This window comes from Gadus macrocephalus, chromosome 6 (genome assembly GCF_031168955.1).
Source record: "Gadus macrocephalus chromosome 6, ASM3116895v1".
Taxonomy (NCBI): Eukaryota; Metazoa; Chordata; class Actinopteri; order Gadiformes; family Gadidae; genus Gadus; species Gadus macrocephalus.
Genome location: NC_082387.1, coordinates 16,883,651 through 16,898,650, shown reverse-complemented (window position 1 = coordinate 16,898,650; position 15,000 = coordinate 16,883,651). Strand labels below are relative to the sequence as shown.

The 15,000-nt window shown below is 45.2% G+C and overlaps 1 protein-coding gene across 2 annotated transcripts in view; it reads right to left on the bottom strand.

Moving 5' to 3' along the window:
- efna5b (ephrin-A5b) overlaps positions 1–15,000 on the bottom strand; it is a 62,816-nt gene that overhangs the window by 10,559 nt on the left and 37,257 nt on the right. For both annotated transcript variants that reach the window (XM_060054591.1, XM_060054590.1), the window contains exon 2: positions 6,050–6,342. In XM_060054591.1, coding sequence (XP_059910574.1) covers positions 6,050–6,342 — 293 coding nt within the window. The remainder of the gene's footprint in view (positions 1–6,049; positions 6,343–15,000) is intronic.

Here is a 15,000-nt window from a genome sequence, read left to right as displayed (position 1 = left end):
TACAGGACTCTCGAGCTATGAAAAGGACGGCATCCCAGTGTCTTTTATTTGGAAACTGTAAGAGGTTGATCTGCATGTAACAGCACCTTACCCCAAAGCGAAGCAATACCCCAGAACACCTTATAAGGACGCGTGAAACGAAAACAAACGAAAACAAAAAGGAACCACAACCCTCATAAATACTAAGAATATTCCTAGTGTAGTGACTTCCTTATTCATGATGTGAGTCTACGTCCAGTGTATTTTACAAGATAGCCTAAAGATATGCCTCTCTGCCACGGAACCATAACAATATCGTTTATATTCATATATTGTGGCAGGAATTGCGGAAATCACGTTCTCAGAGGGAGAACGTGTTCTCTCCTTCGCCTTCATTCAGTATCACCTGTAGAGTCATTGTGAGTAGAAGACGCTGATTTAATTGTGTTTGTCGGCCGGTCGCCACACAAAGCCGTCTCGGTTTAGGGAGAGAGGATGAGCCGGACGAGATCACTGTCTTTATTAAAGTCAATCTGCCGCCGGATCGTCACGCCAAATCGCTTTCGTATTTTGCGCACATTTTCATGATCCTTTAACCCGCTAACTCATCGCTCGCAGTCGACTGTCAAGGATATTGGATTCCTGTCGTTTTCAGAATAAAAAAATCAATCCGATACAGATTGCTACGATATTAAAAAAGGGGGATAAAAAAAATAGAGGGGGAGAAGCTTCCATCAGCATTTTGTGGTCGGGGTTTCTCTTAAGCTCTGTGGTACCCTGAACTTTGACCCCTGAAAGTTCCCCCCCCCACACACACACACACTCTGTCCTTCCACTTTTTTTCTTGGCCATCAGTCATGAACGCCTCCCTCCTCCCCTTGGCTGTATCTCACTCAAAGCTAATACTGCATTCTGCTGTGTCGCTCGCATATGTGACCGGCATCCTATTGTTTACCGCCTTTCATTTTCTCCGGAGGCGGAAAATTGTGTCTCTTCTATATTTGATTTTATTACCCTCAACCAATCCCCCCCCTGCACAAACCACTCCGCATTATTTTCCTGTCCAAATATCTACTTCATTTAGAAAGAAGAGCAATTATTGTAATATATTTGTAGCCTGAAGGCAAGCTGGAGGACTTTCAGTTCTTCTCCGTGGACAACCTAACCTGAATCTCAGAAAGAACATCAGGCAGCATTCCAAATAATGAAGATATATGACCTTCATCTGAGGGGGGGATTGCTCTCCTTCCTGCTTCGCTTGATTAGGCTGTTTCTTCTTCTGTTCAAGCAAATGGCAGCAGAACCGCTGTCTACTCTCCCCTCTAATTTTATCAGAGATCCAACAAATCAAGCCGTGACCTGCATCATATTGCGGAGGGTGCATGGAACATAAACAGGCCTTTTCTCCATTTAAATGCAATTGGACATCCTTGCGCTCATTTGCGGCGTAGATATCAAATCAGTCATGTCGGATTTGATATCTGAGGGCAGATAATTCATTTGCCTCCCCGCTGCTGGGTTATTTGGTTAGGATGAGCCGTGAGAAACACTGGCGCGATAAATGATGTTTTATGGGGTATGAGGGTGCAATCTACATGCAATCCTTTCTGTTCTGGAATAAATAGATCTGATATCTTTATTTATGTGAAAAATAAATTGCCTTCATGAATGAAGGATGAAGATAATGGTGAAATGAGGATAAGATATGATGTGGTTAGATTTAATATATACACTGTATAAACTATAATTTATCCTTTTATAGCATTAAAAAAAATTGAATTTATTTCCAGAGTTAATAACAAAATGAGATGAGATGCATAACCTCATGGAACGGCCTGGCTAGGTGCTGGCCTGTCTCTGATAAACAAATTAATATGATACACAGTATTTCCAAAACTTGTTTCCGTTATGGTCATGTATCTCTGTGGTGACCTTTGGTTCAGGATATATCCCCGGTAATGGTTTTATTTTGCGCCGCAGGTTGCTAGTTTAGCCTGCTTTGGAGGCTAATGATGCATGCTATTTTCTCAATTAGCCCCGCCACAGTAGCCCTGAACTATGATGCATCAACAACGATAACCAAATAGCACCCAAAGGTCACGTCCGTCTCCTACTTGTTCGACTGGGTCAACTGTGACCCCAATGTTTGTAAGCCTGTAAGCTTTACTGCTTGCGGTCAACGTGTCGGAACGGGCCATGCTATATCATCTTAATTCACTGTGAATGGAAAACAGAAAAAAAGAGAGCACATTTCAATCTGTACCCATTCTTTGCTATTACCGACCACTATTCTTTTTCAGATTGGCTGATGACAACACATTTTGTGGGCTCGTTAGGAGCAATTATGAGAAACCACAATAATGACATGGCAATCAAGCTTCAATATTAGGGTTTCAGGCTTAATGAGAGCTGGACAGCAATAAGAAGCTGTTCAATGACTGTATGGTTAATGGGTTTAGACTGTCCTTCATAACACGGAAGGGGCATGTTTTTTGTATGGAGATGAGATTTATTCCATTTCAAACATAATACAATTTCTCAAAAAAATAAGTCAAGGTTATGTTTGTTGAGGAGAGTTGTATTCTGTGCAACCAATAAAAAACTTTTGGAAGTCGTTGTGCTATTACTCTTTGTTCTATACACACAACGTTAGACTGTCATGAAACAACAATTAAGGTGGATTCTTTCCAAATATTTCCTTGCTTTTTCAATGCCTTGCGATTGTAACGTTGAAATGAAAGCCAATGCAATGGTAAATTTGTATACGGTACCGCAATAAAGTATATGCTGACAATAATACAAAAGGGACGGTTATCGGGAGGGAGTTCTCGATACGATTGTTGAGTTCTGATATGATAACTGCGATATGATTTCTACGTTTTCATCTTTAGTGTGGTTTAACGTGTAGGTTCAACGTTGGGGTTCAGGTTTTGCAGATCAATCAGTGTCCATCATTGTTTAATATAAGTGGCTAAACAGAACAGAATAAAGCAGATACAAATCAACTATATGTAAATAGACTATAGCCTCCTCTGTAGGACGAGTACCATTCATATATTAAAACTAAGGTGGCATTGATATTTCTGGCTTTTTCCCCACCCCAAATTTAGTCAACCTGATGATGTTTAGTACTGCGGAAGCGAAGAATCCCAATACGCACATGAATCGATTCCACCACCAACCCTATAAGACAACGTCCCTCAGTCTGTCTGTCTGCCTGTCCACCAATCGGTCGGTCGATCAGTATATAATATTAAGTGAAATCTTCTGACAGTCCACTCCATCAGCCTTTCTCCCCTCAAGTCTTATGAATGTTCACCGCGGCCACGAGGACACAACGATATAAGGAAGCCTGACGTCAGGCGGCTTCATGGTGGATGACTTTAATATCCGTTTCCGTGGACACAGAAGACACACACTAGAATCACTCAATAGCCAATGAACGACGCCGCAGGGCACTAAACCAATACGGCGCGCGCTACAACCGAATGGATGTGCTTCATGGAAGTCATGTCTGTCCTGATGTAATTTAATCCAACCCTCAGGACAGGCATCTCTCAACGGAGACGGGAAAAAATAAAATAAAATATCACGTCTGAGGTAGTGGATGAATTGTCTGACCTTTCACTAACCCCCATCTGGGCCACAAATCGTGAGTCTTCGTTTTTTATTGCTTTTCTTTTTTTTTTACTCCTTATCTCATTTGGCCCGTTCGCCAATGCAAATAGGCTCCATAAGCCCAAGATAAACATACTTACTTGTAACCAGACAAATGACCGACCATCTGCTTGTTAAGAACCTTAAAAACGTAACGCCCTGTCTGTAAAGTCTGAAGGAACGAAAAAAACAAAGAAAAGCGGTGATGGAAAACATTTATTCACCATGAGAACAACAGTTGTCTTGTTGTTTTGCGAGGATTTATTTCGGTCCCATGTCCTATGGTGAACTTGCGGAAGAGCAGAAAAAACGGGCGAAATTAATAAAAGATAGGAGGGCCTTGGCTGGCTGTCAAATTAACTGCTTCATAAAAGTGCTCTCAATTCAGAAAAACAGAGGATGGATGTGCGGACCCCGCGGCTCACTAGGGTCCCCGGTCCCTGCAGCAATCACCCAGACTCCTCACAGCGTTGGGGAGAGAGACAGACAGAGAGGGACACAGAGGAGGAAAGAGAAAGAAAGAGAGAGGGGGAGACACGGACACATAGAGATGTATACCGCGACAAAGAGTCGAAGATCCGGAACATACGGACAAACCGAGAGCAACGCGGACAGGAGGAGAGAGTAGCGGATAAGGAAAGAGAGACGGGATAGAGGTATAGGGAGTAGAATGGGGAAAGGGTGGACGACAGCACCGTAAACTACTACAGAGGGGGCCTTCTCGCAATGACAGCCTTAAGTAGGACAGCGCTAACTGCTAAAACTGATACGTCGGCACGGCTTGATTGATATCGCGGTATTTGTGTGCGTCGACAAACACACAAACACACAGAAACACACACACACACGGACCAATCGCTCCCAGTCCTCAGGGCTCACATTCTGGGAGGATGTATTACTCCGCGTCAGGCTCTAACATTACTCCCATGATATCAAATGCCCTGCGCATGATCTGGAATGCTATCGATACGGCTCCGCACAACAGCCAAACGACCCCCCTGAGTGGGTATTGTGAGGGGACATCAGGACAAATGATGGCCGCTGACTCTGATTTCGACGACCGGCAAACTCTATATTTTTTTCAGGGGCTGCTTTATCCTGCGTGCGTTCCACAGTAGGAGGAGGAAAGTCTTTGGCTGGGTTTGACCGCGCTACCTTGCTTTGATAAAAAGCTAATTTCCCAGGGGCGGCCGGCTTCAGACAGAGCCCCTGCCGGAACGCGTTCCTCTGGGCCGAGAGGCAGACAAGTTAACGTTGAGCGCAAAAACCCCTGGATGAGGTGATGTGTTTCACTGGAGACAGGGTGGCTGTCGTTATGACAGATGGAGTGTTGTATTGTTCTGCGCAGGGGTAAAGAGATCTACAACGTTATAAACCCTATCTCCGTTCGGACTTCCTCTCAGATTCCATTGCCATTTTAGGAAAGAACATTCCAGTGCGGAGGGGAGCGGTGTGAGGAGCTCGGCCCAAATGCCGCAACATTAAGGGGGCCGCGATAATCTCTCCAACACCCTTCATGGAGAAGAAATGTAAAAGCTGTGTTTTGATACCTTTAAGTATAAGCCTGCTGCTCCTACACTGTGTGTGGGTGTGTGGGTGTGTGTGTGTGGTTAGGGTGTATGTGCATGTGTTTTGTTTTTATATGCATTTATGGGCGTTTGCAAGCTGACTTACAAATGCAGTAAGGCTCTCTACTTGGGCTGGGCATAAAGAGGTGTTTTGTTACAGCCAAGTATACGTCTTCTGCCCCTGCAATGTGTGTGTGTGCATATGCATGTTTGTGCAGAGATAAATATGTGTGTGTGTGCATGTGTGTGTGTGTGTACGCTTTGAACCATGTGTTTTGATGCATGTATGTCTGTGCTGCTGCATGCACACTTGTAACCGTGTGTACGTGTATGTGGACTGTGGTGTGTGTAGATGCATACACAAGTTTGTGTGTGTGTGTGTGTGTGTGTGTGTGTGTGTGTGTGTGTGTGTGTGTGTGTGTGTGTGTGTGTGTGTGTGTGTGTGTTTATGTGTGTGTGGTGTGTGTGTGTGTGGTGTGTCTGTATGCATACACAAGTGTGTGTGTGTGTGTGTGTGTGTGTGTGTGTGTGTGTGTGTGTGTGTGTGTGTGTGTGTGTGTGTGTGTGTGTGTGTGTGTGATTGTCTGTTTGTGTATGTGTGTATGTGTGTGTGTGTGTGTTTGTCTGCTTTTTTGTGTGTGAGTGTGTGTGTGTGTGTGTGTGTGTGTGTGTGTGTGTGTGTGTGTGTGTGTGTGTGTGTGTGTGTGTGCGTGTGTGTGAGTGTGTGTGTGTCTGTGTGTGGTGTGTGTCTGTGTGTGGTGTGTGTGTGTGTGTGTGCGTGCGTTAATGCACGCGTGGGCACGCGTGTGTCTGTGTGACCTTGGACCGCGCGGGGCCTGACTCACAGATGTAGTAGTACTCTCTGCCCGGGCGGAACTCGAAGCCCAGGGAGAAGGGGGTGAAGAGCTGGAACTTCTCGGAGAACTTGAGCGGCCCATTGGGGGAGTGCGGCCGGTTGCACTCCCAGCGCTTGAAGCCCTTGGCGGTGTGGTCGCACGTGCTGTAGCCGTCGTAGTTGACCATGTACAGGACGTAGCGCTCCGCCCGCTCCACCGGCACCGAGTCCTCGTAGTGGGGACAGTACACGTCCAGGTAGTCGTTGATGCAGACGTCGATGTGGTAGTCGCTGCGGTGGAACCTGCCAGGGGAGAGGGGACAAAGGGAACAGTGCGATTAGGTGACGGGCGAGGTGGCGGAATACGTTACGAAGACCAAACACAAATAATAAAGTTGTTGTTTTTTTAGGTTACAGTCGGAGGTCTGTGGCGGACATCAGGTCATGGGAAAGATGTGGTTTGAACCCCGAAACTACGACCCTAAATGGGCACAGAGTGAGACAGCATGACATATTTCGACTTTTCATGAATTCCCCAGGAAATCTGATATTAGGGAGGGAATAAGCAGATGCGGAGTGTCAGGAATAGAAATGTGAATTGATTCTTCGAGATTTTAATCGTGATACCGTATTATCAGTAATATTTGCAACATGGACATGATCATCAAAAAAAGGCCCTGAAGTGGATCATCTTGAAGAAAACGGAAAGTAATTTTCCGTTTCATTAGAAGAACATGTTTAAACACAGCTCTGAGAATGTCAACCCCCCCCACCACCATCACCCCGAATGGCTATTACCATCACAGGCAATTTGTCTTAATGAGGGCTCAGTCGTACACACTTGATCCACATATGCAAAGAACAAGGGGTTCATCCACCTTACAACATTCACAACACAAAATAGCCCTAACTCAAGTGCAGGCCAGGTGACATGTAAACTCTGTGGTGGTTTCGTACGTGTGGTACGTGGAAAGTGCATTGCCTTCGGATACAGCACTCAAGAAGCGACCGCATGTTTGATCTCCAAACATTCCTTACACACATCGCATCTACTCGCTTCAACAAATGTCCGTCGGCCAGTCTATAAATCTGTCGTTTGGCAACACGTATTTACACTCCCTTGCGCTCACATTTAAACCAAACTGAAGGGGTCAAACTCTGAGAATACATTCTTTTTCAGTCACTCAGAAAACTGAGCGACTTCCAAGGGAAAAACAATTTAAGCAACGCCAACCATACTGAGATGCGGAGAAGCTCAAACTAAGTGCAAAGTGCTCATGAGTGGCAGTATATGAGATGGTCCAAACACATTTAATGAGAAATGTAGAGTCTGGCTGTTTCTCGTGGTTGTGATGTGAGGTCCCACATCGGTTGCACAACGGCCACACATTGCACGATTGAATGTGAATATTCAAATGAACAGCAAATGGCCCTTACATTGCCCATTCATTTCACATGTGCAGACACATATGCACATAGACAAGCATGCGTTACCAATAAAGGTTTAACTAATGTACAACAACATCTTGTGTTGAGACTAAATGCAAGTAGACAGACATAAAGCAAGTGGGACATGCCATGCACAAAGACACACGCAGAGACACACACATGCTCACACACACAAGCCCTACTTGTGTCCATTCAGTTGCCCATAGATCTCTCTCAGCTGAGGAATTTCCCTGCCTCCCTAAAATAGTGTAATTACTTGCCATGTGTTTCTCCCCTGTCTCCCTTGCTCCAGCTCTCTCTCTCTCTCTCTCTCTCTCTCTCTCTCTCTCTCTCTCTCTCTCTCTCTCTCTCTCTCTCTCTCTCTCTCTCTCTCTCTCTCTCTCTCTCTCTCTCTACCTCTTTCTCTCGCTATCCTCCTCTCTCTACCTGTCTATGCCTATCGTTGTCTACCTCTCTCTACCTGTAGTGAGTGGCTGGCTGCACATTTTGAGACAGGTTGACTATGGCCCTGGGGTCACAGTGGGCCACGTTTGCAGAGTAAACATTTCACACCTGTAAACACTCACCCCAGGAACGCAACGCCTTCCATTTAGCTCAAAGCACACACACACACACACACACATTCTCTCTCTCTCTCCTTGTGTGTGTGTGTGTGTGTGTGTGTGTGTGTGTGTGTGTGTGTGTGTGTGTGTGTCTCTCTCTCTATGTCTTTAGGCCCGAGCCACGTATTTATTTATTTCTCTCAATCTGTTATCCTGTATTTCATTCCATTTGTTGAAACATTCCTAGCTAACCCGAAGACGGATGCGCCATCTCTTCGAGTATGTTGATGTTCTCAGAAACACAATATTGAACTGCTGATATAGTTAATCCAAAGCCACATTTGGTGGAATCAAATCATGATCAAATCACAAGGAAATATGAGTGAAATACCATCAAGTGGGTTTTCTTATATGTCATCTAATGGTTCCTGGCAGGGGTCAGATAATAAAAGTCCCATTAAGTCAATTAGATGAAGAATGACCTCCTACAACCACATCTGTCCTCTGTCCAAGGTTCCCTTCTCTCCATATTTATCAGCACTCGCCTGTGTCTGTGTATGTGTGTGTGTTTGGGTTTTGATAGAGGAAGATAATCCTGTGTTTGTTAACATGTGGAAAATAAATACCCTAGCCTGTGTGTGTGTGTGTGTGTGTGTGTGTGTGTGTGTGTGTGTGTGTGTGTGTGTGTGTGTGTGTGTGTGTGTGTGTGTGTGTGTTTTTGTGTGTGTGTGTGTGTGTGTGTGTGTGCGCGTGTGTGTCTGTGTGTTTATCGCTAAGGCGTGGAGCAACTCATCTGTAACATCTCATTTAAAACATGTCAGCAAAGGTCCAGCCTCCTCCCCCCCCCACTGCTTAAAAATGTCACTGACTTAATGGCCACATCCTTCCATTAACACACACACACTCACACACACACACACACACACGCACACGCACACGCACACACACACACACACACACACTTACATACACATAAGCACACACACATAAACACACGTTCACACCCTTTACTGCTCCTATAAGCTCTAGTGTACGTATGTGTATGTGTGTATTTGTTTGTGTGTGAGTGTGTGTGTGTGTCTGTGTGTGTGTATGTGGGGGGGGTTGTATGTGTGTGTGTGTGTGTGTGGGGGGGGGGGGGGGGTTGTGTGTCTGTGTGTGTGCATTTCAGCTGCCCTTCTCTGCCTGCCTGAGCAGTCAGAACAGTGGTTGGTGGTGCGGACTGCAAATGAACCAGAGGATGTTCGGGTGAGTGAGCACATAAAAAGGGGACAGGACCGACATTTGTAGCACTATGGGGTACTATGGGTGTGTGTACACACACCCATAATGTGTGTGTACACACACCAACAGTACCCACAGTTATACATGCAACACACACACTCTTCTTTCACACCCATTGCACAAAGACATAAATAGTGCTGAATGGCACCCTATGAAGAGGACAAACCACACGGTATGAAGTCATAGTCCAAAACTATGACATCTATGCGCAACAATTTATTCCAGGAGGGATTAATTTTTTTTGGAGGAAGAACATCGTGCTCTTGGTCAATGCGAAACACCGAGGACACCGGGCGGGTGGAGAGCGAGAGAGTGGAGACCGACTTGTTTGTAGCTCTTGCCTTCTGGAGCGACCGCCGGACTTAAATATAAACACTTTCTGCAGTTCAGCGGAAAAGCGGAAATGGTTCGTCAGCCCAGAGTGGACATGTATTCAAACATACATTAGGGCTCTGTGTGGTACAAACCCGCACCGGGAGGCAATTGAGCGGCGCAGGAATGTAAATCAAGTGGGGGCCGGACAGTGGCGTCTTTTCTAAGCATCATAAAGAGTGGAATAAGCAGTAAAGAGGGCCTGGCTGAGACACAGCGGAGAGAGAGCGTGAGTGAGGGAGAACGAGTTGGGGGAGGGGATGGACGAACGTTGGGGGTCGATAGAGACAGAGCAGCGGCTAAGATAACGCCGCCGTGAATACCAATTCAGCTCGCACAAAGAGAATGTAAATTAATTCTCGCTTAGAGAAGGCAATTGTGTCTGTCTGTACATCTGTGTGTGTGTGTGTGTGTGTGTGTGTGTGTGTGTGTGTGTGTGTGTGTGTGTGTGTGTGTGGGCACGCACGCGGATGTGTATGTGTGTGTGTGTGTGTGTGTGTGTGTGTGTGTGTGTGTGTGTGTGTGTGTGTGTGTGTGTGTGTGTGTGTGTGTGTGTGTGTGTGTGTGTCTTTATGTTCAGTCTCCTGGATAAAAGCTACAGGCACGTTGCAAATAACAGGGTAAAAGCTGCGAGTTGTCCAGCCTTTGGTTTCTTCTATGAATGCATTTACCAATAACGCACACATGTTTGCACATTTGACGGCGGAGGTTGCGTGCCTTGGTGCAATCATGAACACATGCAATCATTATTTGTGCATATGTACGGTTGAAGCCATACACACTAACACACAGACACATGCACACACACACATGCATTCACACACACACACGCACACACACCCACACACACACACACGTGGTATATCACATCAAGTATATGAGCGTGAGACTTTGCCCATTCGGGCTATCAGGCAGGCATGGGGAGTACTATGACAGCCATGGGCTGCTTGTAGTATATGGGGTAATTAAGGAGCAGAGCTGGATGGCAGGCTAATTGTCAAATGGTGATAATTGCACGTCTCTGTTATGCCACAGCTGTTCCCAGAGAACCGTGGGTCACAGCACTTAGGCAGGCATAGGATGGGTGGTGCGGGGACTACAAGAGAGGGTGCATGGTTCTGCGGGTGTGTGTGTGTGTGTGTGTGTGTGAGAGAGAGGGTGTGTGTTATGTGAATTATGAGTATATGCGGGAATGTAAAGAGGTTAGTGAGTGACTAACTGTGCATGTGCTTTTTAGTAAGTGAGAGTTTGTGAGTTATATTTCCTTTGATGTCATGTAAAGAAAGGGCCTTTGGTTATGTAAACAGGATTTCTATTAAAGTGTTGCATGATGATAATTGGCTAAAACCTTGCCAAGGGCATATTTTTCCTGTCAAACTGCACAGGATAAAGGGTCTGGCTTGATTTGATGCGATCCGATCTGATTTATCCTGACTTTGTATTGACTTTTAAAGTAAACACAGCAACGAAGGGAAAAAAGCGAATTTCAAATCTAGTTAAGATGTACAGCAAGAAACATAATTTTAAGCACCACAACTCTCTCACCCACGTGAACCCATAGACAGAAACACACAGAAACACACACACAGAAACACACACATACACAACACAGACACACCTACATGTTGTATACACACATACATACACGGACATAGTCACAAACAAAGTGAGGGCTGAGAAGCGCTGCAGCAGTGAAGTGAATGTGGTGCCACTGCAGTGTGTGATTGGCTCATTTCCATTTCAATTACACAGCCCACTGACAGTGCTGCACACACACACGCACACACACACACACACACACACACACACACACACACACACACACACACACACACACACACACACACACACACACACACACACACACACACACACACACACACATAAATGCACACAAACACAAAACCAGAGTGAACCCCCCACACATTTAAAAAAAAAAAGCAGGCTGGCTAGTTTGGACGTATACATTTTTATGTATTGTTGGTCACACACAAGCGAAAACACACACATGCATGCGCACACATGCGCACAGACCCACGTGCACACAAAAGTGTGTGTATGAAAGACAGAAAGATTGATGAAAGCCTCAAGAAATTGACTCATTGTTAATCATCCAAGGTATGAGCATATGAGTCCACATATTACTGAGATCTTCAGTAAAATATTCAGCAATCAAAGTATTCAGACATGCTGTTACACTAATTAATATAAATGACAATATGATCATGATCATATGCCAATTACTACTAAAACATGACATGACCTTCAATCTAATATTTTTTGTACTGAAACGGCATTGGTTAAATTTTTTATTTAACAACCAATCAAACTCACTGAATAAAAACTTTTACAATGGACTCTGAGAAGAATCAGTGTAAAAGTGCTATAAAATATATAGTTGTCACATTTCCAATCATATTTTTAGGTATCCATGGCTTCTATTTTTTATATTAACAGCATTGTACTGTCAGTATAATAGTATTATAAAATAACTGTGACAAACTTGCTTGTTTCAAAGGACCAGTCACATTGTGTCACCATAGCAACTCTGTATAGAATTTTGTATTTTCGTCTGGAGAACTTTCGTTGAATACTTGTTTTGTCACTCCCTCAACGTTTGCAAATGTCACTCAAAAACCACATAATCCTTCTAATACTAGGATCGCTTTGAATGCCATATAGTCAGGGAATGTATTTTCTTAATCAAATTAGACTAATCTACAAATAGGAAGCACAAAGAAACCATAAATAGATCATTGTGCGTGTGTGTGTGTGTGTGTGTGTGCATGTGTGCGTACGTGTGTGTGTGTGTGTGTGTGTGTGTGTGTGTGTGTGTGTGTGTGTGTGTGTGTGTGTGTGTGTGTGTGTGTGTGTGTGTGTGTGTGTGTGTGCGTACAATGATTTAAATCCATTGAGAAAACATTTCTCATGACAAATGGCAAATGATGAACTCTGGCTGAACTACGCAATAAGTACATCTTTATCATCTAACTGAAACACAAACGTGGACACAAACACTGCATCCATTTTTGCACTAGTCTGGAAATTATGGTAACTCATTTTATAATTGTAGATGATTGGGTTGATGGAAAACTGAGAGAGAGAGAGAGAGAGAGAGAGAGAGAGAGAGAGAGAGGGAGGGCGAGGGAAGGAGGGCGAGGGAAGGAGCGAGAGAGAGAATGACAGAGAGAGAGAGCGTTTGAGAGAAAGAGGGGAGAGAGAGAGAGAGAGATGGGTAGGTGGATGGTGTTGAGTGGAGTGGATAGATAATTGCGTGTGTTTACTCTGGAATGAAAATAAGAACAGCTAGAGATGAAGTGTGGGGAGAGAGTTACTAGTTTAAATCGCAGTGTGTTGTTTTCACTTCTTTCTGATTCACATTCTTGTAATGTTCCCATGCCTTTAAAAGTCAAGGACTTTGAAACTATTACCATTGTAATGCAATTATACAATGAGTGATATGCATACATTATATCATTTTGCATACAAACATTGTGAATACAAATTGTGTCAAAAAAGGGTGAAAACTCTACGAGGACGCTTTGGACTGAACCCGTGTTGCGTGTTGAGGCTGAAGTTAAGGGGGTTTCAACCCGTTGTATGAGTGGGGTGGATCAGAGGTGTCCTGTTAAAATTCACAGTGTCTCTTTGATAGATGAGTCTTCTCGACATAGTTCGGAGCCCGTGTCAGCGAACAATGCATTTCACATGCCGGTGTTCAAAGTGTGTAGATGGCAGCGGAGGGCTCTAACCTCTGATACCTTGGTACCCAGCCAGACACCCCTAGAGACAAAGAGTGATGAGAAAAGAAAGAGAGAAAGATAGAGAGACAAAAAGACAAAGAGGGACGCAAGGGCCGGAGCGGCCAGAGGTAGACAAGCCTCTCCACCTAATAGAGAGAGAGAGAGAGAGAGAGAGAGCGAGAGAGAGAGAGAGAGAGAGAGAGAGAGAGAGAGCGTACGAGAGAATAGTGTAAGAGAGATCCAGACAGAAAGAGAGTCAGAGAGACACAGAGAGACAGATAGACATACAGACAGAGCCATAGAGACAGAGAGAAACAGAGAGCGAGAGGCAGAGACACAGAGAGAGAGATAGAGAGACAAAGAGAGAGAGAGGAGACATGGACAGAGAGACATGGACAGGGAGAGAGCGGGAGAGAGATAGCTCGGTGAAGTCAGAGGAGGGGCATGTGAGACAGTGTCATCTGCTGTCTAGCCTGACAGCAACATTCCTCCCTGACTAACTGGCCTCTAGACTTACTGCTCCTTGGGGGGGCTCTCCCAGGAGGATCAGACCTATAGGATGTCCCGTATTACTGATGTCACCCCCTCGACATGAGCACACACGGAGGGTAAGGCTTGTATGAATGCAGGAACGCAGGCGTATCACAGTGTCTCACATCTAGTGTTGCTGTAGCATCGCAGCAGGTGGCCGAGCAAGGATAATATATGGTGATAATATATGGCCCGGTCCAGAGGCCAAGTTGGACAGGCTTGTGCATTCCGTCATATCCCTCTGCTCTCCCCTTGCCTTCTATGTACTCTCTGCCACGAGGTCCCCACCCACACCGCATCTGTAGTCGGTGGGTAGATCTGTCTGTCTAAGAGCCTTCCGTTTCACCCTGGCTGACTGTCTGTCTGGACTCTCAGTCTGTCTGTCTGCACGTCAACCTGTCTGTCTGGACTCTGTCTGCCTGTCTACCTTTCTGTCTGCGTGAATGTCAACCTGTCTGTCTGTCTGTCTACCTGTTTACCTGTCTCTCTGGACTCTTAGTCTGTCTGGCTCTCTGTTTGTCTGTCTCCCTGCATTTCTATCAGTCTCTCTGTTTGTCTTCATGTCTACCTGTCTGACTCTCTCTCTCTCTCTCTCTCTCTCTCCCTCGCCCTCCCTCCAATGAGTCAGGTATATACTGTCTCAGCCTCGTCCTCTTTTCCCAACTCCCAAACACACACACACACACACACACACACACACACACACACACACACACACACACACACACACACACACACACACACACACACACACACACACACACACACACACACACACACACACACACACACTACCACCCTTGACAGTGCTGCTAACTATATTCATTTCTCATTCCCATTTATGTCTCCAAGACCTCGTTTTGCCCCGTGGGGGGAAAGAGTCAGTAAATCATAGGCGGTGACAGAAGGGTTCTTGTTCTAGGTTGGGAGCCGAGTGAGGGGGTTTGATGTATGGTTACCATTGTGAGCGTTTGATCTAGATTGTGTCAGCTTGTCAGAAGATCAAGAGCAAAAACAAAAGTAACACGGGCACGTACTTC